The sequence below is a fragment of the Tupaia chinensis genome, unplaced genomic scaffold (assembly GCF_000334495.1).
Source record: "Tupaia chinensis unplaced genomic scaffold, TupChi_1.0 Scaffold142285_1, whole genome shotgun sequence".
In the NCBI taxonomy this organism is placed as follows: Eukaryota; Metazoa; Chordata; class Mammalia; order Scandentia; family Tupaiidae; genus Tupaia; species Tupaia belangeri.
Window position 1 is genome coordinate 694440 of NW_006202134.1, and position 25126 is coordinate 719565.

The 25126-nt window shown below is 36.9% G+C and overlaps 1 protein-coding gene and 2 pseudogenes across 1 annotated transcript; 2 read left to right on the forward strand and 1 right to left on the reverse strand.

Moving 5' to 3' along the window:
* The first annotated feature begins 6641 nt into the window (after positions 1-6641).
* Positions 6642-7150, forward strand: LOC102498731 (N-alpha-acetyltransferase 50 pseudogene; annotated as a pseudogene).
* Positions 7151-8989: 1839 nt separating this feature from the next.
* LOC106733266 (olfactory receptor 7A10) lies at positions 8990-9919 on the reverse strand. The gene has a single exon (XM_014582116.1). It carries the CDS (start codon positions 9917-9919, stop codon positions 8990-8992), a length of 930 nt encoding a protein of 309 aa, XP_014437602.1.
* A 6231-nt stretch (positions 9920-16150) lies between these two features.
* On the forward strand, positions 16151-23413 carry LOC102469685 (histone acetyltransferase type B catalytic subunit pseudogene; annotated as a pseudogene).
* The last annotated feature ends 1713 nt before the right edge of the window (positions 23414-25126 follow it).

Below are 25126 nucleotides of genomic sequence, written 5' to 3' on the forward strand. Positions count from 1 at the left end.
CCCCAGGGGGGATGGTTATGCCACAATCCCTTCTCCTCCATTCTCCTCTTGGGATCTTGGGCACGCATGCACACGCGCCCGGCGTGAATTTTAAGCCACCGGGTCCAGGACACGAACCGTGGTTGACTACGTGGGAGTCCAGCGACGTAGCCATTATGCTAACTGCTGGTTCCCCTGATAATCAATTTTTGACAGTGATTACAGTAAGCAATGTCAACTCTGAGTGGAATAATGGAACAGAATTTTAATGAGTGAATTATAGGTAATCAAATGCACTAATAAAGTCTACATTTCAGATAGAGATACTGGAAGCAAGAACAGACATATAAATGAAAATCTGCAGCTTTGGATTCTTTCCATATTATAAAATACTTTGATGGTATTAGTTGCCAAATGTAATGTGTTCTTTTTTTAAAAAAATTTATTTATTTACATTCATTCACTGTACAGCATTACAGCATACAAAATGAGATATTTCTATCCAGAATAAACTGTGTATTAGCTCAATCAAGCACATCAACGTATGTGTTATTATCAACAAATAATTTTACATTTCTTGTTTCCTGTGTATTTTGCTTTCTTCCCATCCTTGATTCCCTATCTCTCACCCTCTGCCAACCCCCATCCTCCTCCCACACTGTCTTTTGTATCTATGTCCCACCCTCCTCCCACACTGTCTCTGGTATCTATGGTTGCTTTCTATACCTTTTCCCCCCACATTTTATTGTTCCACTAAAGATCTTAATTAATCTAAATATTTTCAATAGCAAGAACAGCTGAGATATACATATCCATGAACACAAGTCTGACTTTAGGCATAAACCTCAGCGAGTAGAATGAACATACTATAAAGTAGCTCCTAGTTGGAACTATATAGCTTACTGCAGTCATCAAATAGTTGTTTTTAATGCTTTTTTTAATGTAAAGTAAAGCAGTTTTAGTTTTTTTTTCCTGAAAATTATTTTTTATTAACTTAATTTACATCCATTCCCTAAGCATCGTCACAGCACATAAAATGTGATTTCCCATCCAGAACATACTGCATAGCTGCTTAATCATGCAAGTTATCATAAAAACTTTCCATTTCTATCATAAAAACTTTCCATTTTGTACTCCTATTTCTGACCTGCTGCCCTTTCCCACCCTCTTCTCACACTATCTCTGGTGAGCACTCCCTTGAGAACTTCTTGGAGATCTGGTCTGTTGATGGTTTTGTTTATCTGAGAATGTTCTTGTATTTTCTACCCACATGAAGGATAATCTTGCCAGGTACAGTATTCTTGGTTGAAATTGCCTTTCCCTTAACACTTTGAATATATTTTCCCATTCTTTCCTTGCTCACATTGTTTCTGATGAGAGGTCTGCTGTTTTTCTCTTGCCAATCTTAGTACCTTGTCTATGTAGTTTTGGTCAATCTGGCTATAATGTGTCTTGAAGAAGATTTTTTGGGTTGATTCTATTTGGGGTCCTTTTTATTTCTTCAGACTGGATCTTTGAGTGCATCTCTATGTTTGGAAAGTTTTCTTGCAGGATTTTATGGAATAGATTACCAATACTCCTATGAGTCTCTTCACCTTCTGGGATACCAATTATCTGGATGTTTGGGTGTTTGATGGTATCTCATATTTCTCTTGTATTATTCTCATTTTTTGAGCCATTTTATCAGTCTTTGTGGTGGATTTTTCTAAGTCAGCAATTTTCTCTTCTATGTCTGAGATTCTATTTTCTGTATGATCTAGTCTGTTTTTAATACTTTCAAGGGAGATTTTGACTTCCTGTATTATAGCCTTCATCTCTAAGAGCTCCCTTTGATTCTTTTTTAAAGTGTGCAATTTCTCTTTGAAATCTTGCAAGAATTTTCTCATCTCCTGAAACTTGTCAGCGCCTTTCTCCTTTCTCTTCTGCAGTTCATTGTCTCTCTTCTCTTTCATCTCTGTTAGTGTCACCATTATGAATATTCTAAATTCTTTATCAGACATTTCCACGATTTCCATTGAACTGTCTGTGGATGGAGAGGAGTTATTCTTTTCCCTTGGAGGAGCGGTATTTTCTTGCTTTCCCATATTTCTTGTGGTCCTGTGGTGATTTCTGGCCATTTGACGGATTGTGGGTTTCTTCCTAAGTCTTGAAGCTCGATCTGAACATTCAGGAGTGTGCAGAAAGTGGTGAGCTGGAACCTGTTTGCGGTTCCATTGTGATCCCTTTGTGCAGCAGATTCAGTAGATATTGAGGAATATGTTAACTTAAATAGTATTTGGAAGTTTGGCTATAGTGCCATTAGATCTGTCACTCAGGTTTGTGGGCTGGAGGCTGAATTATCAGTAGGAAATCTTCATTTCTCTCTTTTTTTTTTTTCTGAAATCACTAGTTCTCAGAACGTGTTCGTTTTTTGTATTTTAGTTGTTTTTACTTGTTTTTGTTCTCTTTTTTTCCATAGACATAACACAACCTAAAAAAGTTATTTTAGTTACACTATGCAAAAATTTCTCATAATAATATACATCGTTTGAGAATAATTTATTCTTAAGAGTTGCATGTTATCCTATGAGATAATGAAAATTTTAATGTATTTCTGATACAAGGCTAGGAATAACTCTAAGAAAGTAGAAAAATGTCAAAAAAAATTAGCTGGATATTGGAGAGTGTGGAAAGCTAGATACAGTAGTGTTATTTCTATTGCATAGACAAGTAGAGCCAGCTCTGCTTTTGCAATATGATCAGAGAATTACAATTTCTAAGTCCAAGGCTTTGAACCCTGCAATCGTGGATATTACTTCAGCTCCAGGCCAATTGACCCTTTCATATTTTCTCTTCCAAGGAATATTTTCAGGGCTGGCTTTACATGTTTATTCTTCAGATGGTAGATGAAGGAGTTCAGCATTGGGATGACAACAGTTTATATCACTGAGGCTGGTGCAGTTGAGTGTGAATTGTGGGTAGCACCAGCACTAAGGTACACATCTAAATTAAGTCAATAACATAAGGAGACAACTCAGATGTGAGAAAATGCAGGTGGAAAATGCTTTGTACTTCTCCTGAGCTGATGAGATTGCACATATGGAGGAAAATATTTTAGAGTAAGAGTAAACGATCCAAGTGAGGGAACCACCAGCCAGCAGAAGAGCTGCAAAATAGATCACCATTTCATTAAGAAAAGTGTCAGAGAAAGCAAGATGGATAACTTAATCAAGTTCATAGAAAAAAGTGGGGGGTTTATACATGTATAGACGAACAGCCATGACACCATTAAGCTTTGTAATAAGGAATACAGGACACTCATGCTCTAGGACAGGAGAAGCATATTTCCACACATCCAGAAATTAATGATAACAGTATAGTACAGGAGATTACATATGGCTACATACATGTCATAAGCTATCACGGTCAAGAGGAAATCATCCAATCTTACAAAAACTATGAAAAGAACAGCTGAGTGATGTACTCAGCATAGGTGATTACATTGCTCTTCTTTACCATCATCTTTGATGGTGAAGAATGGTGGTGGAGGGGCCAGCAGTTAGTGTAATGGCTATGTTGCTGGACTCCCATATAGTTGACCATGGTTTGAGTCCCGGACCTGGTGGCTTAAATTTAAGCCAGGTGCCTGTGTGTGTGTGCCCAAGATCCCAAGAGTAGAATGGAGAAGGAATCACGGCATGACCATCCCCGATAGGGGGGTGATTTCTTGATTTTTGTCTCTCTGTCTTTCTGGCAAGAGCATGCACCCTGTAGCAAAAACCTCTCCAAAAGAAGAAGAAAAAAATGGCGGTGGAGGTGAAACAGATGTCAGCAAAGAACAGGTTGAAAAGGAAGAAGTACATGGGAATGTGCAGGTGGGAGTCTGAGTTAATGACCAGGATGATGAGCAGGTTTCCAACCACAGTGACCAGGTACATGGAGAGGAAAAACCCAGAGATGAGGGTCTACAATTCTGTTTTCTCTGAAAGTCCCAGGAAATAAGATGGCTAATTTCACTCAAATAGGTATTAATCACATAGCTGAAGTACTGTAGTTAGTATTTTGAGGTCATAATGTTATTTCCTATATTTCTGTGTGAATCTACTCCTTTTATGATTCCATAATGTCCTCTTTACTTAGGAATTATTTTTTTACAGAGAAATTTTGCCATAGGGAGCATGTGCTCGCCAGAGAGACACATAGAGACAGAGAGACAGAAAGCAAGAAATCACCCCGCAAGGCGGATGCCCATGCCACAATCCTTTTTCTTCCATTCTTTTCTCAGTACACATGCACATGTGCCCAGTATGGGTTTTAAGCTGCCAGGTCTGGGACTCAACCCGTGACTGACTACATGCCAGTCCAACAATGTAACCATTATGCCATTTGCTGTTCTCAACTGCTGAGAAGTTCTTATCCTTCTTCTTTGTTCTCATAATCATGTATTAAAATTTTATTTCAAGTTCTTTTATACATTCAGTCATGTTATTTAACTTGCAAAGTGAATATTCCAACATATGTACATTCTTTACCAGTCCAGTTGATAATACTATAAAGTTATATTCAACAGATAATTTCCCACTTTTTTGTCCCATTAAGGCTTTACTTCTTTATTTTTCTCCTTAATGTCCTTCCTTAGACTCTACTCCTTCACCCACCCTCTTCCCACACTATATCTGGTATTCACAACCATTTATTGTGTTTCTATATCCTTTAGTCATTCAGTTTCAGTCATAGAGTGTGGACACTGGGTATATATTAAGTGGAGACATACAATGTCTCTCCTTCATAGCCTATCTTGCTTCACTCAGTGGTAAATCTTCTATATTCATCCACTTCCTGTCAAAAGTCAGGGTCTTGTTTTTTATAGCCGAATAGTATTCCATGGAGAGATATGTGTCATAGTTTTTCAATCCATTCATCTGTTCGTGGGCATTTGGGTTGGTTCCATGCCTTAGCAATTGTGAATAATGTCACAATAAACATCAATGTGCAAGCACTTTTCTAATTAAGAATTCTTCTGTTCTTTGGGTAGATCAAAGGAGTAGAATTGCTGGATCATATGGTAGTTCTTTTATTTTTAAATTTGGTAAAATGTTTTTATTTCATTTTTTATTTTTTAATTCTACTGTTAAAAAGAGTTTTTTGGATTTTATTATTATTATTTTTAAAATTTCATTTTCTTTTTATACATTCAATCATGTTATTTAGCTTACAAAGTGAACATTTCTCCCTAGTCCAGTTGATAATACTATATCTTCAACAGATAATACCACATTTTGTTGTCCCATTAATGCTTTGCCTCTCTCTTTTTTTTCTACATGTACTTCCTCAGGTCCTGCTCTTCCACACACTCTATATCTGGTATTTTCTAAATGTCCTTCCTCAGACTCTACTCTTTCATACACTATATCTGTTATTCACACCTATTTGTAGATTTTTTGAGGAAATTCCAAATGTTCTACACAGTGGCTGGACCAATTTACATTCCCACCAGCAGTATAAGAGGGTTCCCATTTAAAAAAAGAAATCAAAGAAATAAAAACCACTCAAATCCCAGAAAATATAAATAAAAAATTTGCATGATTTGAAATAAAGTAAAAAGCTAACAGACCCACAAACCTATTCAATCTCACCAGCAAGAAAGTAGTAGTAAGTAAAAAACTCTTTAAAATTCCCATTTTGATTTTGAATAATTTTTTTATGTGAATGCTGAATGTGAAAGAAGAAACTGAAATGTGTCTCATGAACTACAGTTGCAAGGTATTAATTGAAAGCAACTTATTTATCTGTATCCTTCAAAAAATGGAGAAATATGCACATATACCCTCATTTCAAAAATTTCTCAACAGACCATAAAGTCATTGCACATCTCATCACAAATTTGATTCTACTTTTCCTCCTTTGTGAACTGCAAATTTCTCTGGACATGTTCTCACTTGACTGAAATAATTTTATTTCTCTCATTCCTTATTTACCCTCATCTAATTGCATGTCTATTCCCATAACTAAATTGTCCACAATAATGCCTGCATTGCTAAGTCTGACAGACACATGACTTTTAAAAATATTAAATAAATTAAAGGTAAATAACTTGGTCAGCCAAGTTACCAAATGCATCAATCTCTTGCCTATTGCTAAGCTTATTTGGCTCTCAGGTGATCTCAGGTAGATGTTCTTGGCATCCATTGTCTCTGAACTGCTCATGTGATACCTACTGAACTCTCAGGCTCACCTGTATGGGCTTTCAGAGAGGACAGTCTTCTAGTGGAAGGGTGAATTTCTCCCTGGATGGTTGATGATGGAGACTAAAGTTCTATCCCAGGCAAGACATAATTAAAAATTAAGCATGGTCCCCTACCCAGACTTGAGATTCCAAAACATCAATTCTGTCTTGTCCAGCACAAGGTTATGCTCCTTGTGGAACAATGACAGATTAAATATTTACAGGTCCCTATCTCTGCTCATTAGATACATTTCCTCCTTTAACTACAACCTCATTGTAGTTTTACCTCATGGACACTATCCTGATTTTTGAGACCTCCATCACCTGCTAAGCTGCCTGTCTTAGGTGAGGAGGCCAGCACATAGGTTGAGTGGTCTGATCTGAGGGCTCTGAGAGCTCAGGCCAGTGAAAAAAGCATTGATATCAGTGGTAATGATGACCTCAGCAGGAGGGGAATATGAAAGGTAGCTGAATTGAGCTAAGAGGTATGACACCACACAATATTAAATGGTTGAAGAGATTGAACCAGGTCATCTTTCCAGTTAGCTACAAAGAAACATTCTACAAGGATGTGCTTTAGGTTGGAGAATTAGCAAAACGTGCCTATTTTGGTGATATTGCTGTAGGTGCAGTATGCCATAGGGTGGCTCATTCACAGAATCAGAAGAAACTTTACATCGTGATAGTATGATGTCTGGCACCTTACTGAAGGCTAGGAATTAGGACTAAAATGTTAAATCATCTCTTAAACATCTGTGAAAAAGATGGCACTTTTGATAGCATCTATCCGCACATCCAGATCAGCAATGAATCAGCAATTGACTTCTACAGGAAGTCTGTTTTTGAGATATTGAGACAAGAAAGAACTACTATAAGAGAATAGAGTCAGCAGATGCTCACATGCTACACAAAAACCTCAGTGTCCCTTCTGGTCAGAATGCAGTTGCACAAAAGACAGACAACTGAACAAATTACAAAATAAATCTCTTGCACTTACCTGTCATCAAATGATAGAGAGGTCAGTTGATTCCTCTTTCCCTTAAGCTTTTCTCCTCTTAGTCTTTTTTTTTCCCTCTTTTTATTTCCTGTAATAGTTTTAATATTTTCAAGGACTTTTTAAAGTAATTATATTTGGATTGTTTTAATTCTCTTTTATTTGGGAGGTGGTTTGATTAAAGGAAGGAAGTTTTGATTGAAGGAAAGAGAAGATAGATCTGTTTAGTTCCACAGTTAAGATACATGGGTCTCAAAAATTCAAGTGTCAAATAATTTCATTGTTTTAAAAAATGCTCTGCATTTACATTGAAGAGCAGAGTCAACAAAATATTGTGTACTTCAAAATAAAAAAAGAAGCAATAGCAGTCATTTTGTTCTCTAATTTGTAGAAAGGTTTAGTGTGCTTGTGGTACTTTGGGTTTTTAGACTATTTGTAGAATTCTAATCCTAGACAATGCCTTCGTTCCACCTTTAGCCCCTAGAGCACTATTTCAGGAGTTGGACCATTTGTTAAACTTGTAAGAAATACACTTTTTAAAGCAACTATTTTTCTCTTCTTGCTGGTGGGTGTGGTATTTGAGGTAGGTAGTGTTGTACTTTAAGTATTTGAGTTAAATGACTTTTTTTTCCCCCTAATGAGTGCACTTGTTAGCAGGTGTATTTTTCTTGCTGTTAATTATTACTAGTGGCATTAATATTTAGAGTGTGGGCTGGTGAGATGAATTTTTTTAATATCCCAGCTAGAGATGCAGCCTTTAACTGGCCTAAAGAGGTTTGTTGTGATTTCTGTTCCTTATATTTTTTTTTTCAGTTAAACCCAACAATAGTCTAACCTTATAAATGGAGTTGATGTCCTTACCGGTCATTGCCCTTAAATAAACTTGAAACAGGTGTTTTCTCTTGGACATATTAAAAAATTTATAAAAGAAAGTCATATGGACTTGTGACACAATAAATGAATTTAATGTTGACTAATGCAGGTTTTTAAAAATGTGGCTACTGAGCATTTGATTATATAGGAAGGAATATCTAGACAGTACTTCTTTTTTTTGGAGAGGTTTTTGCTATAGGAAACATGCACTCTCCAGAAAGACCTAGAGATACAGAGAGACAGAAGGTGAGAAATTGACCCCAGGGAGGATGGCCATGCCACAATCCCTTCTCCTCCATTCTCTTCTCAGGATCTTGGACATACACAATCATGTGCCCAGCGTGAGTTTAAGCCCCTAGGTCTGGGACTTGAACCATGGTCAACTACATGGGACTTCAGTGACGTAGCCATTATGCCAACTGCTGGTCCCTGTAGACAGTATTTTTGAGACTAACATAGATATGCTATTGCTTATCTGTTGGAGAGCAAACCAGATTTGTTTATATTAAGTGTGATACTGAGTTTAAGGATTTGGGATAAGGAGACTTGTTAGACATATTGTTTCTATTCTTGAATAATAGAAGTATAGTTTATGTTGGATAAATTCTCTTTACAAGCCAAATGATGTATAGAGATTGAATATTTAAAAAATGAGAATAAATGAAAACAAGTCTTTTTATGAAGCATTTACATTTTATTACATAATATTTGAATTTAGAGATGGTTTGAAATATACAAGAGGATTTTCATTAGGTCATATGCAAATACTACAGCATTTTGTATATGGTAATGAAACATCTTTTGACTTTAGTATCTGCAGGAGGTCCTGAAACTAGTATTTCAAATATACAGAGAGACAGCAATTTTGTCATTTCTTGATCTGAAGCTTTAAGTCCTACATCATGGGCTCTTCTACAATACTAGAAAAGTTGACCTGTTTATAGCTTTCTTCCAAACAGTCTTCTCAGAGCTCTCTTTGTATCTTTATTTCTCAGACTGTAGATGAATGGGTTCAGCATGGGTGTGACCACAGTGTACATCACTAAGGCTGTTGCATTTGAGTGTGAGCTGTGGGTTGAAGCAGAACTAAGGTACACACTAAGGCCTGTACAATAAAATAAGGAGACAACTAAGAGGTGAGAAGCACAGTTGGAAAATGCTTTGTATTTCCCCTCAGCTGATGAGATTCTACATATGGAGGAAACTATCTTACAGTAAGAGTAAAGGATCCCAGTGAGAGGAACACCACCCAGCAGCACGAGGACAAAGTACATTACCAGATAATTAAGAAAGGTGTCAGAACAGGAAAGTTGGACCACCTGATTAAGTTCACAGAAAAAGTGTGGGATTTCCACATGTGTATAGAAGGACAGCTTCAATGTCATTAAACTTTGCAGCAGAGAATATAGTACACTCATTGTCCAGGATGCCAGAACAAGATGCCCACAAAGCCAGGGATTCATGATGATTGTGTAGTGCAGGGGGTGACAGATGGCCACATGCCGGTCATAGGCCATTACGGTCAGGAGAAAGTTGTCCACCATAACAAAGAGGTTAAAAAAATTCATCTGGGTGATGCAGCCTGCATAGGTGATGACCTTGCTCTGTATTTGGATGTTCACCAGCATCTTTGGGATCGTGGTGGAGGTGAAACAGATGTCAGCAAAGGACAAGTTGGAGAGGAAGAAGTACATGGGGCTGTGCAGGTGGGAGTCTGAGATGGTGGCCAAGATGATGAGCAGGTTTCCAATCACAGTGATCAGGTACATGGAGAAAAAAAGTCCAAATATGAGGGACTGCAATTCTGGTTCCTCTGAAAATCCCAGAAGAAGAAATTCTGAAATTTCTGTATTGTTCTTTAGCTCCATGCAGTGGAGTTGGCCACCATAATATGGATAATGGCTTGACTAATTTGGACCAAATAGGCCTTAATGATTCTGAAATGTTACAATTTATACCTTGCAGTCAAGAAATAAACACATAAAAAATGTTGTGTTTTATGCATAGGCCTTCTCTCTTTTAGAGGAATTTAGTGCCATTTCTGATAAATAATTTTAGTCTTATTTTAGCCTTTTTTTCCCCCAATAGATCTGGTATTCTGAAATTTCAGTGGGAAATTCTCTTAGGCATTTGAATACTATATATTTAGTGCCATGCTTATTGCAGACATTGTCGACAATTAGTATACAGTACTGAAAAGCAAACAAACAAAAAATTTATCATAAGATGGTGGTAAAAAGATATAAATAAACAATGATACAACTACTGAATGAATTGAAAACCTGCAGTATATACACACTATAGGATACTACTCAGTTTATAAAGAACAATGAACCCACTCCATACAGAGACCAGTTCAAGGGAATGGTCTTGCCAGACACCAGGCTGCTGTGGATGCAGAGCCTAACAGCCAGAACCCATGGATCGTTCCCTTCCCCACTTGCTTTTAGACTTCAGGTTTGTGTCTTGGGACTTTAAGATGAACTTGAGCCCCTATCCACCCCATCCGAAGACCAGTAAAGTGAAGGGCTTTGCTAGAAACCAGGCTGCCTGTGGCTGCAAAGCCTAATGGCTGGGACCTGTGGCTCATCCCCTCACCCACTTTCCTTTGGACTCTCTGCCCTTTGGTGTTTTGGATAGTGTGGGCTGTGTAATGTGGGCTGCATATCTTTCCTTTGTTCCCGAGGTGAAGCTCAGCATCTCAGTTTGAGATACACCTGTTCTTTAGAAACAGAGAGGTCTTTGGGTCACCCAGGACCAGGGGTAACTGCAGGGCACTGGTGAACAACAGGGAGGTAGAGCAGAAGAGAGATCACCAATTTTCTACTTCTGTACACCTTTAAATGCTCAGAGATACCTTGAATAATTTAGGAAGGAATGCATAGATCGTCAGATGACTAGGAATAATTGCAGAGGCACAAAAAATATGAGCAACCAACAAAATGTCTCTCCCCAAAGGGAAAACATCAATTCCACATCACCTACAGACAACACAGTGAAAGTCCTGGAAATATCAGATACGCAATTCGGAATCTTTGTAGTGACTAAACTAAATGAGATGCAAGAGGAAAGAGACAATGAGCTCCAGGAGATGAGGAAGTCTTTTCATGATTTGAAAGAAGAAATAGACACCATAAAAAAAATCAAATGAAACTGTTAGGGATGAAGAATGTGGTAAGTGAAATGAAAACCTCCTTCAAAAGTATTAAAAGTAGATTAGATCATGCAGAAGATTGTATCTTGAACATAGAAGACAAAACATCTGACCTAGAAAAAAGTATCACAAAGATTAAAAAAACAAGAAAGTGAGGATAATATATGAGAAATACTAGATGCCTTTAAGCACCCCAACACCAGATAATTAGTATGTCAGAAGAGGAAGAAAATAATAAGGGCAATGATAATTTATTTCATGAACTCCTGGAAGAAAACTTTCCAAACCTAGAGAGTCACTTGAATATCATGACCCAAGAAATACGTAGGGCCCCAAATAGAATTAACCCAAGATGATCTTCTCCAAGGCATATAATAGCCAAATTGGTCAAAATCACATAGAAAGAGAAGATACTAATACTGGCAAGAGGAAAACTTCAAGTTACTTACGAAGGTCATCCATTCAGGCTAACATTGATCCTCTTGTTGGAAAAAATGCAGGCATGGAAAAAATGGGGAAATAAAATCAAAGTGTTAAATAAAAAACAATTTTGACCAAGAATACAATACCTGGCAAGATTATCTTTCATATGAGAAAAAAAGATAAAATAATTCTTAGATAAACAAAACCTGAAATAATTTATCAACTTCAGACCAGCTCTTCAAGAGGTTCTGAAGGGAGTGTTAACACAAGGAATACTAAAAAGTCAGATGGACAGTGATAAGAGAACAGAAAACAACCAAGAAAATGGCTCACTTACTGATAGAACCAGGTCCAGAAATATCAATAATAACATTGAATGTTAGTGGATTAAATTCTCCAATTAAGAGATACAGCCTGGCTGAATGGATTAAAAAAACACAAAACTACCTGTTGCCTACAAGCAACACACCTTATGGATAAAGACACACATAGACTAAAAGTGAAGGACTGGAAAAAGATATTCCATGCAAATGGAAGTTAAAAAAGAGCTGGAGTTGCGATATTCATTTCAGACAAAATAGCCTTCAAGACAAAGACTGTAAGAAGAGACAAAGAAGGGCAATATATATTAGTAAATGGGTTAATTCAACAAGAAGACATAGTGCTTATATATGCACCCAACTCAGGAACACCTAAATATGTAAAGGCAAAACTGCTAGAGCCAAAAGGAGAGATAAGGAGAAGCACTATAATTGTTGGGGATCTTAACACCCCATTATCTCCTTTAGACAGATCTTCCAGGCAAAAAAGTAAATAGAAGGATGTGGGACCTAAATGATACTATAAATCAAATGGGCTTGATTGATATCTATGTAACTTACCACCCTAAGTCTACTAAATATACATTTTTCTCATGCCAGCATGGAACCTTTTCAAAGATTGACCATACGTTAGGACACAAATCAAGTCTTTACAGATTCAAAGGCATAGAAACTATATCCAGCATCTTCTCTGATCATGATGGAATTAAGCTTGACATTAATTTCAAGATACACGGTTGAAGACACACAAACATATGAAAACTAAAAAACCTACTTTTGAATGTCTTTCTAACTTTTGAAGTAATTATGACTGAAATAAAAAAAAAGAACTGATGGAAACAAATGATAGTGAATATATGGGTTTCTATAACCTATGGAACACAGCAAAAGTAGTCATAAGAGGTAAATTTATAGAACTCACTGTGCATAAGAAAAAGATGTATAAGTGGCAATAGACAATCTAATGTCATGTCTCAGGGAACTGGAAAACAACAACAAAACAAAACTGAAAACTAAAAGATTCCAGGAGAAAAGAATTCACAAAGATTTGAACAGAAATAAAAGAAATAGAAAATAAGTAAACTATACAGAAAATAAATGAAAGCAAAAGCTTGTTCTTGGAAAAGATGAACAAGATTGACATACTATTAGCTACACTTAAAAGAAGAAGAAAGAAAGAAAAAAGATAAACGAAACAGGCAACATTACAACAGACACAATAGAAATACAAAACAGTATTAGAGGATACTATGAGCAACTATATGCCAACAAACAAGAGAACAAGGAGGAGATGGACAAATTCCTAGATGCATATAATCTACCAAGATTGAATCAGTAGACATAGAAAGCCTGAATAGAACCACGACAAGCCATGAGATTTGATCAGTAATAAATAACCTCCTGACAAAGAAAAGCTCATTTTCAGATCGCTTTACTTCTGAATTATACAAAACTTCTAAGGAAGAGTTAACTCCTATCCTACTCAAATTATTTCTATAGTTTCCAAAAGAAGGAAACCTTCAAAATTCATTTTATGAAGCCCCTATCATCTTCATTTCCCAAACAGATAAGGACATGACAAAAAAGAAAAACAACAGACCAATATCTCTGATGAATATAGATGCAAAAGTTCTCAACAAGGTACTGCAAATCATATAGAAAAATATACAATAAACATTCATCATGACCAGGTAGGGTATATCCCAGGAATGCAAGGATGGTTCAACATATGCAAGGCAATATATATAAAACACCACATTAACAGAAAGAAAGATAAAAACTGTATGAAATTTCAATAGATGCAAAGAAAGATTTGATAAAATACAATATCGTTTCATGTTTAATACTCTGAGTAATATTGGTATAAAAGGTTATTTCTCAATGCAATAAAAGCCATGTATGGTCCAGCCACTGTGTAGAAAAATGTGGACATTTTTCAAAAGTCTTCAAATACAACTATCATATAATCTAGCAATCCCACTCCTTAGTATCTACCCAAAAGACAGAAACATTCTTAGTTGGAAAGTGTTTGCACATTGATGTGTATTGTGGTATTATTCATAATTGTTAAGAAATGAAATCAACCCAAATGCCCATTAACAGACGATTGGATTGAAATTAGGTGGCACATATACTCTATGGAATACTACTCCACCATAAAATAACAAGACCTTGGCTTTTGACAGAAAGTGGATGAATATGGAATATTTACTGCTGAGTGAAGCAAGCCAGGCGATGAAGGAGAGACACTGCATATATCCACTTAATATATACCGAGTGTCCACACTCCATAACTGAAACTGAATGACTAGAGAATATAGAAATGTAGAAAATGGTTATAAATACCAGATACAGTGTGAGAAGAGGGTGGGTGAAGGAGGAGCGTGAGAGGAAGGTAATTAAGGAGAAAAATAGAGAGGGAAGGCATTTATGGGACAAAAAAATGGGTTATTTTCTGTTCAAGATAACTTTATAGTATTCTCAACTGGGCTGGTAAGAAATTTATACATGTTGGAATATTCACTTTGCAAGCTAAGCGACATATATAATTGAATGTATAAAAGAAATAGAAAAAATAAAAAATAATAATTTGCACAGGAAAAAAATAACCATAAATGAAACACCTATAGCTAACATTATACTGAATGGGGAAAAGCTAAAAGCTTTTCCACTAACAACTGTTACTAGAAAAGGCTGCCCACTTCCTCCATTACTATCAGATTAAGAAGTTTCTGCACAGCAAAGAACATACTAATTAGTATGAATCAACAACCCTCAGAATGGGAGAATATTTTTGTCAAATACACCTCTGACAAGGGACTGATAACCAGAATTCACAAGAAAGTTAAGCTTAACATCATAAGGGAGATGCATATTAAAACCACAATGATATACCAACTTATCCCTGTCAGAATGACAAAGATTAAAAATACAAAAAATGTTGAGTGTTGGTGAGGATGTGGTGAAAGGGGAACTCTCCTACACTGTTGGTGAGAATTTAAACTGGTTCAGCCATTATGGATAACAATATGGAAGTTCCTCAAAGATCTGCAAATAAAACTACCATTTGATCCAGCAATCCCACTTTTCTGTATCTACCCAAAGGACAGGAGAATGCTCAGTCAGAAAAGCGCTTGCACATCAATGTTTATTGCAACATTATTTATGATCCCTAAGACATGGAACCAACTCAAATGTCCCCAAATAGATGAATGGATGGAAAAAGTGTGGCACATATACACTATGGAATACTATTCAGTCATAAAAAAAACAAGACCCTGACATTAGATAGAAAGTGGTCAAATATGGAAGGACTCTTCCTGAGTGAAGCAATCTAGGCTATTAAAAAAAGATATTGTATGTATCCACTTAATATATACTGAATATCCACACTTTATTGTAAAGATCAAATATCAGAGGATATAAACACAGTGAAAATAGTTATGGATGCTGAAGACAGTGTGGAATGGGGCAGGAGAAGCGAAGAGTATAGAGGAGGATAGCAAGAGAACAAATAGAGAGGCATGACATTAGTGGGACACAGAAATGGTTTATTATCTGTTGATGATAACATGTACAGTATTCTTAACTGGACTCTCCTGAGAAATATTTCATGTTGGGTAAATTCTTTATATAAGCCAAATGATATATAGTGATCATTTGAAAAACAATATGAATACATAATAATAATAATAATAGTAATTTGAAAAAAATGATGAAAATCTATTTGATGATGATGATGTGGATAGTAATATATTTGTCTTGACTGATATGCATGGTAATTGTGCTGGAAAAAATGTCATACACTGTAGATATATATGATTCAATGTAATATAAAAAAATATGAATATAGTAAATACAATAAAAAACAATGAGACCTCAATATTTTATACTAAGTGGGTACATATAAAAGATGAAATACTAAGTGAACTAAGCCAGACTATGAAAGACAAACACTGTATATCTCAAGACAATATATGCCAAATATCTTCTTTCTATATCAAAAATTGAAAGATTCAAAGATATAATACGGAGGACAAGTGAAGATACCAGAAATGGTGTGGGATAGAGGTGGTTTATAGAGGGTGTGTCCAAAGGTTTCAGGAAAGAAACTTTTAACAAATACAAAAACATAAATTTCCCCATTGAAACTGATGTCTATTGTATATCCTTGATTTGATTGTTGTGCACTGCATACATACCTTGAAAAATATATTGTGTGCTATTACTATAAAAAGTAAATAATCATATAACATGTCAAATGGTGATGGGCTCTATGATGGGGAAAAAATTATGTAAGAAAAAAGAGTGGATGGGGGTATTTTTCTGTGTGTTCAAACCACACTGTCAGTACAGGGAATCTGAGCAGACATCAAGGAAGAGAGGAAAGCACCCACAAATGATTTGGGAATTGTGTGGAAAAAAAATAGTGCAGAGGGCCTGTGGCAGGTCCTTGTTCTAGGTGTTGACACAAAAGGAAGCCAATGTGGGGAGGGGAATAAGCAAGACGGAGACTGATGAATGAAGGAGGTAGAGAATGGTAAATGGGGTCTTGCTGCTAATTCAAGAAACTTTAAGACACAGCAAGTATCTCAAATGTGGGTCTATTTTTCTGTTTTTTTGAGGGAGTAGGGGGTTTTGCCATAGGGCACCTGTGCTTAACAGAGAGAGACTGGGAGAGAGAAAGTGAGAAATTATCCCCCAAGGGTGATGGCCACCCCACAATCCCTTCTCCTCTTGGGCATTTGGACATGTATGCACATGCACCCAACAAGATTTTTAAGCCAGAAAGTCAGGGATTTAAACCACAGTCAGCCATGTGAAAATCCAACACCTTAACCATCATGCTACCTGCAGTTCCCACTCATGTTGTTTCTTTTTTTCATCTGCTGGTTAGCATTTGATTTTCTGTACTAAGAATAACTTTTTGTAAAATAAGACCTCAGATACTCCTGTTTGAAGAACTTGTCTCTCCTACAAAATGCACGTGCACAAATGTGTGTATGTGCACACACACACACACACACACACACACACACACACACACACTGTATAATGGCCTCCTGGTAATGGCCATGCTAACAAATTTTTTCATACAGACAACCGGATTATGAAAAGAATGCAAGGCAAGATTATAACATTAGATTCTTCTTTCCCCTGAGAGATCTAGAGAGTGCCAGCTAAAAGAGCACAGTGACTGTCCCCAAAACAATGCCTGCAACAAGAACTGGTGTCCAGGACTCCAGTACCGCTGTGTACAAAAATGTGTCTTTGATCCTGGCTGTTGGAAAGGCTGAGGGAGTGATAATGATGTGAGACACTAAGAAAGGTGCATCTCTATTTCTCTCATAAACATGCACTTTCATGAAATAAAAAATTAAACATTTCAAAATTTGAGCAGAATACCCACATTTGAGCTAGTAAGTGCACCAAGAGCTCCATTTTAATGTACCTATATTGTACAATGTGTTTAAAAAAACATCAAAATTAGTACAATAGAAACAACTGGCATGGTGGTAAAGGGACTAGATTCTCACATATCTGGCTATAGTTTGAGTCCCAAACCTTGTGCTTTTAAAATCATACCAGATGCACACACATGTATGCTCAAAATTCCAAAAGGAGAATGGAGGATAAGGGTTTGCAGCATGCCCATCCACCCTAGGAGGGTATTATCTCACTTTTTCCTCTTTGACTCTCTCTGGCTAGAACATGTAGCCTTTGGCAAAATCAGGAACCAGCAGATGGCATAATGGTTATATCATGAGGCTCCCACATGGTTTACCAAGACTTGAGTCCCAGACGTGGAGGTTTGAAACTCATGCTGGGTGAGTGTGCATGCATACCCAAAAATCCAAGAGGAGAATGGAGGAGAATATATTGCAATGTGGCCATCTCCTCTGAAGGGTAATTTTTTACTTTCTGTCTCTGTCTCTCCAGTGGGTGCACATGCTCCATAACAAAAATCTTTCAAAAAAATAATGCAATAGAGAACCAGCAGTTAGCGTAATGGCTGTGTCGCTGGACTCCCACATAGTCGACCGCAATTCGCGTCCCGGACGCAGTGGCTTAAAACTCACGCCGGGAGCGTGTGCGTGCGTGCCCAAGATCCCGAGAGGAGAATGGAGGAGAAGGGATTGCGGAGTGATCATTGCCTCTGGGGGGTGATTTCTCGCTTTCTGTCTCTATGTCTCTCTCTGTCTGTCTGGTGAGCACACGCGCCCTATAGCAAAATCCTCTCAAAAAAAAAAAAATAATGCAATAGACAGTGAAAGAAATGGGCTCCAGGGACAATAAAAGATTTAACAAACTCAGGTGGTCCTTGAGAGACCAACATGAAAAGAAAGCTCCCTTTGTTCTGGATGTGTTCCAGTGCTGGTTTTATTCCTGTGGTGCCTCAAATTATTAATAAAGTGCCAAAAATAAACCCAATTTATCTGAAAGAGAAAGGAGAAATAGCTTTATAATTTAAAAACACCTCACAGATGGAAAACTCCAGGAGAATAAGAGCAAATGTAATAAACCAACAGTTCACAAAATAAAACATAAAAAGTACAATAAAGGCAGATAATTTTAAAAGAGAAAGAATAAAATTATTTAGTAAATAATATTAAATGCAGAAGTATCTTTTAGCATCAGAGAACTGGGTTTTGTATTTTGGATTCTACCACACACTGGCTGTTTGAACATGGACAGACAGCTCCTTCCTGTATTATGAATACTATTATAGCATCTTCTACACTGTGAAGCTCATGTTATCCATCTTCCAGGGTGGGGTACAGATGTAATATATGCATGAGGCTTAGCATAGTTCACTCTTATTAATAAATGAACGTCTATCATTGGTGATGAGATGAGGCTAATATTTTCCTTCTACTTCTCAAATGTCTCATTCCTTCTCCAACTGTAAGCTCCAAATCTCTCTCCTCTCTCTCTCTCTATCATCTATCTATCTATCTATCTATCTATATCTATCTATCTATCTATCTATATTTAAGAGAGAAAAAGAGATTTTTTGCCATAGGACAAGTGCACTCTCCAGAGACACAGAGAGTAAAGATGGATATTCAATATGTCCAACTGAGATATCTTTTTTAAACAAAATTTATAAACGCCCATAATTTTTCTTCACATGTATTTATACCTATACACAAAATTAAATGGTGAGCAGCAAAGTTGATGGGACAAAAAAAGAAACAAACTTTCAATTTTTGTTTTCAGAAATGCAGAAGGGACCGGCAGGTGGTATGGTGATTAAGGTGCTGGACTCCCACATGTCCGACCACAGTTCAAGTCTTGGACTTGGTAGCTTGCTTTCTCACTTTTCCTCTCTTTCTCTCTCTATTTCTCTCTAGTGAGCACATGTGCCCTATGGCAAATTGAAAATATAATAATAATAAGTAAAATGAATAATTTTTTAAAAGAGAAAGAAATGCAATACAAAGTACTAGGATTAGTCATTTGCAATAGGGAAACTAATGGGCTTATTAGCCCCAAATAAATTCAGTCTCACCAGTAATAAAATAATTGCCAAGTAAATCTTAAGATTCCTGTTTTGTCATACCATTTTTTTCCCATAGAAATATTCAGCTTGAGAGAGGAAACTTCAAACATGTCTTATGAACTGCTTTTACCTGACAGTATTTGAAAATAACCCCTGGCCCACAACAATTTTCCTCCCTTAGGACCCATGTGCTCACTGGAGAAGGACAGAAAGAAACAGAGAGAGCAAAAGTGAGAAATCACCCTTCCTGGGAGGAGTGAGCATACTGCAATCCCCTCTCCATTCTCCTCTCAGGATTTTGGGCATGCATGCACACACACCTGGTATGTTTCTCACAACTGGGTCCAGAACTTGAACCGCAGTCAGCCACATGGGAATCCAGTGCCTTTACCACCTTCTGGCCTATATGTCCTTTTAATGAAAATAGGAAGACACTCAAACAAACCTCACTTAAAATATTTAAAGAAAATGCCCTCATGAATTGCATATTTTTATACCTAATATGTTAATTTCTTCCTTCCTTGACTGAAAAATTATTTGCATATGATAGGATGTTATTAAAGCCAGTTATGTCACCAATTTCTTCTTCTGTTTCATCCAATGGAACTCCCACTAACATCACTTTATGGTCAACAATGACCCATGCTCTGTTGAGGTCAACACACATTTCCATTTTTTTTAACATATTAAGTAAATTAATTTCTCAACCAAACAAAAAGCACAACAACCTCTTGGCTCTTGCTTAGGTTTATTTTGGACACTAAGAATCTTGGAGATTTTCTCTGACCATCTCCTGCCATGTATACTGGTTTTCAGACTCACCTGGATGGGGTCTGCAAGTGGAAGGTGTTTTTGTGAATGTGTGAACTCCTCCCTGGGTGGTTGGTGATGGAGACTGAAGTTCTGTCCCAGAAGATGCATAAAGAAAAAGTAATGCATTGGTTCTCCAGTTACACCTGGGACTCTGAAAGAATTGACCATGTCCCATCCAGCCCAAGATCATACACACTGATGAAAAGTAGAGAGGTAATATTTACAGCTCCTTATCTCTGCTCATTAGGGATATATCTCTGTTGTTACCCTAACCCCTTGGTACATCATCTCCCTTGTGGAGTGCTATGCTAAGTAAATAAAATTTTCCACTGATTCTCTGTTCCTAAGAAATTAGAGGTCAGGTGAATCTGGTATGTCACTCCCTTTATGTGAATGTTCCTGCCTTCCAGAAGAATGATCTTCTTAGCAGTTTTGTTCAACCTTTACTTAAAATGTTCTTCAGAGTGTAAGGCTGAGAAAATTGTCTTTCCTAGGCTCCTTACAGAGTCACAACATTGACTTGTGGGGAGGATAACTCCTGCTATCTCAAGAAAATTGATATTCCCTCTTCAACAAGGAAGAGAATAAGGAAGTGTACATTTACTATTATACCAAGGGCATTTATTACAATTCCTGTTTTTTTGATGCCTTTAACAAAGCACTGAAGAATTTCATGCTTACAGCATAAGATAAGATTTGTCAGTTAGTCTTCCATTCATGAAACATTTTTGTTTTCACCCTTTTAAAAAGATTTTTCTTTTTCCCTATATGGCATGTGCAGTGGCCAGAGGGAGACAGAGAGAGGGAAAGTGAGAAGTCACCCCTAGGGGAATGGCCAATGTATAAGCCCTTTCCTTCCCAGGTTAGTGGGCATACACACACACATACATGTGTCTGGCTTCATTCTCAAGCCACTGGATTCTAGGTTCAAAACAAGACTGGCTATGTGGAAGTGAAGCACCTTAACCTCCATACCACCTGTGGGCCCATGAAATATTTAATTACAAGAGGTTTATTGTATGTACATATTTTGTGTTCTACAAACTGAAGTTTGAATTTTTTTTTGAGGGGGGAGAGATTTTTTTGGAGGGGAAGAGATTTTTACTATAGAGTGAGCATGCTAGCCAGGAAGACAGAAAGAGGAAGAAAAACAGAAAGTGAGAAATCAGCCCCTAGGGGGGATGGCCACACTGCAATCACTTCTCCTCCATTCTCATCTCAGGATCTTGGGCATGCATGCACATGTGCCTAGTGTGAGTTTAAGCCACTGGGTCCAGAACTTGAACTGTAGTTGGCTATGTGAGAGTCCAGCAACATAGACATTATGCCAACTGCAGGTGCCATGAATTCTATATGAATTGTGTCATCTAAATTTTATCTGTATCCATTGTTTTAGATCAGTCTTATTAGAAACTCATTCTACATTTGCAGAAATGGGACTCAGAAAAGTTAAATCTGAGGCCAGCAAGTAGTGTGGTGGGTAAGGCAGCTGGACTCCACATGGCCAACTGCAGTTCAAGATCCAGACTGGTACCTTCAAAATCATGCTGGGCACATGTGCATGAGTGCCCAAAATCTCAAGAGGAGAATGGAAAAGGAGAGATTGCATTATGGCTATCCCCCCTTGGGGGTGATTTTTCACTTTCCCCCCTCTCTCTCTCCAGTGAGGGTACATGACCTATGATAAGACAACAATAACAAATAAAAGAAAAAAAAAAGAATAGAGCAGGGCCCATTCCATCTCCAGATCCCTGGCCTAAGGTACACTGAGGCAGAGCCCCCTGCCTCAGCTCCAACTCCAGCTGTGGCTCCCCCAACCCCAGGGACCCCCTCTCTCTGTCAGCAAGGTAGGCATTTTTTTTAACTTCTCTTCTTTCTTTTGTTAATTTCCCACTTGTCCTTACCCCACAGGACTGCCCCCAGCTCTTTAGTGGAGTGCAGTGGAGAAGAAACTGGTGGAGTACAAATGTAACACCAACACAGCAATAGAGCTAAAGTTAGTTCATTTTCCTGAAGATCTTGAGAATGACATTAGTACTTTCTTTCCTGAATATACCCATCAATTTTTTGGGAATGATGAAACAGCTTTTGGTTATAAGGGTCTAAAGATCCTGTTACAGTACATTGCTGATAGCCTGTCAATAATGTTCCATGTTGAATATGCATCTAAAGTTGATGAGAACTTTGACTGTGTGGAGGCAGATGATGTCGAGGGCAAAATTAGACAAATCATTCCACTTGTATTTTGGACAAACATGAATTATTTTATTTCTTTGCTGTAAAAGGAAGTTGATTTCAAGCCCTTCAAAACTTTACTTCATACAGACTCAGTTCTTAGTCCAACGGAAGGAGAAAACTTTACCATTCAGATATACGAGGTTGACATGACATGTAGAGGCTTTTGAGAATATCGTGAAATGCTTCAGACGTTTTTGATGTGGTTTATTGAAACTACTAGCTTTATTGACGTAGATGATGAAAGATGGCACTACTTTCTAGGATTTGAGAAGTATAATAAGGAGGGAGCGATGTCTTTGTGACCATAGGCTACATGGCATTCTATAATTCCTGTGTGTACCCAGACAAAACCCAGCCACGTAGAATTCAGATGCTGATATCGACTCCACTTCAAGATCAAGGCCATGGTGTTCAACTTCTTGAAACAATTCATAGATACTACGTTGCATCTTCTTCAGTTCTTGATATTACAGCAGAAGATCTATCCAAAAACTATGTGAAGTTAAGAGACTTTGTGCTTGTGAAGCTTTGTCTAGATTTTTCCTGTTTTTCCTGGGAGAAGTTAATACAAGGATTCAGTGAAGCTATGGTAGTATAGGCACAGCACAATTTGAAAATTAATAAACAGCACACTAGGCAGGTTTATGAAATTCTTCAGTTGCTGGTAACTGACATGAGTGATGCTGAACAATACAGAAGCTATAGAATGGCTATTAAAAGAAGACTAATTAGCCCATATAAGAAAAAGCAGAGAGATCTTGCTAAAATGAGAAAATGTCTCAGACCAGAAGAATTGACAAAGCAGATGAACCAAATAGAAATAAGCATGTAACGTGAGCAGTTGGAAGAAAGCTTTCAGGAACTAGTGGAAGATTACCGATGTGTTATTGAATGACTTACTCAAGAGTAAAGATTATCCTGCTCTATACAGGAAACTTGCAAATTTCTGTACGTTGTACTGTCAAAAATCTGATGATGACTTTAATTTTAAAATCTTGTAGCATTTTACTTACATAAAAAGTTATTTATCTTTAATTGAATATATCCATTTGGAGAGACTGTATACTTTAAAATACTATTTAGAGTTTCTGAGCATTTATTGCATTAAAAACAATAGCTTCTGAAATATCACTGCAATTGCTTCTAGTATAAGAAATGCTTAGTTGTGATATGTTAATGTGTGATAATATGATTCTTAAATACTGATGATAAACTTTTTTCAATTATGTTTTTTTTAAAAAAGGATTGAGTCTCTGATGTAGAAGATAAAATCTCTGACCTAAAAAAAAAACACCAAAAAGATAGAAAAAAATTTAAAAAATGAGAATAATAAATGAGAAAAATTAGACTGCATTAAACATCCAAATATCTTAATATTTGGTATCTTAGAAGGAGTAGAAACTAATAAGGACATGGGAAATCTATTCCATGAAATCCTGGAAGAAAACTTCCTAAGTCTTGAGAAGCACTCACACGTCAAGACCCAAGGAAAAAAAAAAAAAAAAGCCTGAAAAGAATCATTACAAGAAGATTTTCCCCAAGGCACATAATAGCCAGATAGGCTAAGCCCACAGATAAAGACAAGATACTAAAACTGGCAAGAGAGAAACGACAAGTGATTTAGATTTACAAAGGTCATTCCATCAGGCTAACTCCAGACCTTTCAACAGAAACAATGCAAGCAAGGAAATAGTGGGAAGATATATTGAAAGCGTTAGGAGAGAAACAGTTTCAACCAAGATGATTATATCCAGCAAGATTATTCTTCATATAGGGAAAAAAGATTAAAATCTTCTCAAACAAAACCTGAAAGAATTTGCCACCACACCACACCAGCTCTGTAAGAAGCCATGAAGAGAGTACTGTTTCATGAAAACTAAGAATGAACAGCCAGAAATAAGAAAATTAAAGAAAACCAACTTAAAGGTAAAGGCAAGTCTGGAAATATCAATAAAAACACTAAATGTTAATGGATTGAATTCTCCAATCAAGAGACATAGACTGGCTGAATGGAAAAAAACCCAGAAACCCTCTCTCTGTTGCTTATAAGAAACACATCTAATGGATAAAGACACACATAAACTAAAAGCAAAGGGCTGGAAAAAGGTATTCCATGCAAATGGGAACCAATAAAAAAGCTGGAGTAGTGATACTAATTTTTGACAGGATAGACTTTAAAACAAATACTGCGTGAAAATACAAAGAAGGGTACTATATTGTAGTAAAAGGGCTAATTCATAAAGAAGAAATAACAGTAATAAATACCTATGCACCTAACACAGGCGCACCCAAATATTTGGGAAAAAAAAACACTATTAGATCTAAAAGGAGAGATAGACTGCAACACACTAATTGTTGGAGACCTCAGCACCCCACTATCTCCTCTGGACAGATCATCTAGACAAAAAATAAGTAAAGAGGTTAAGGATCTAAATGATAACATAAATCAAATGGACTTAACAGACATCTATAGAACTTTCCACCTGAAAATCACTAGATATACTTTTTTCTCACTCCCACATGGAATGTTTTCAAACATTGACCACATGATAGGGTACAAAGGAAGCCTCTACAGATTCAAAGGCATAGAAACTATATTCAGCATCTTCTCCGACCATGATGG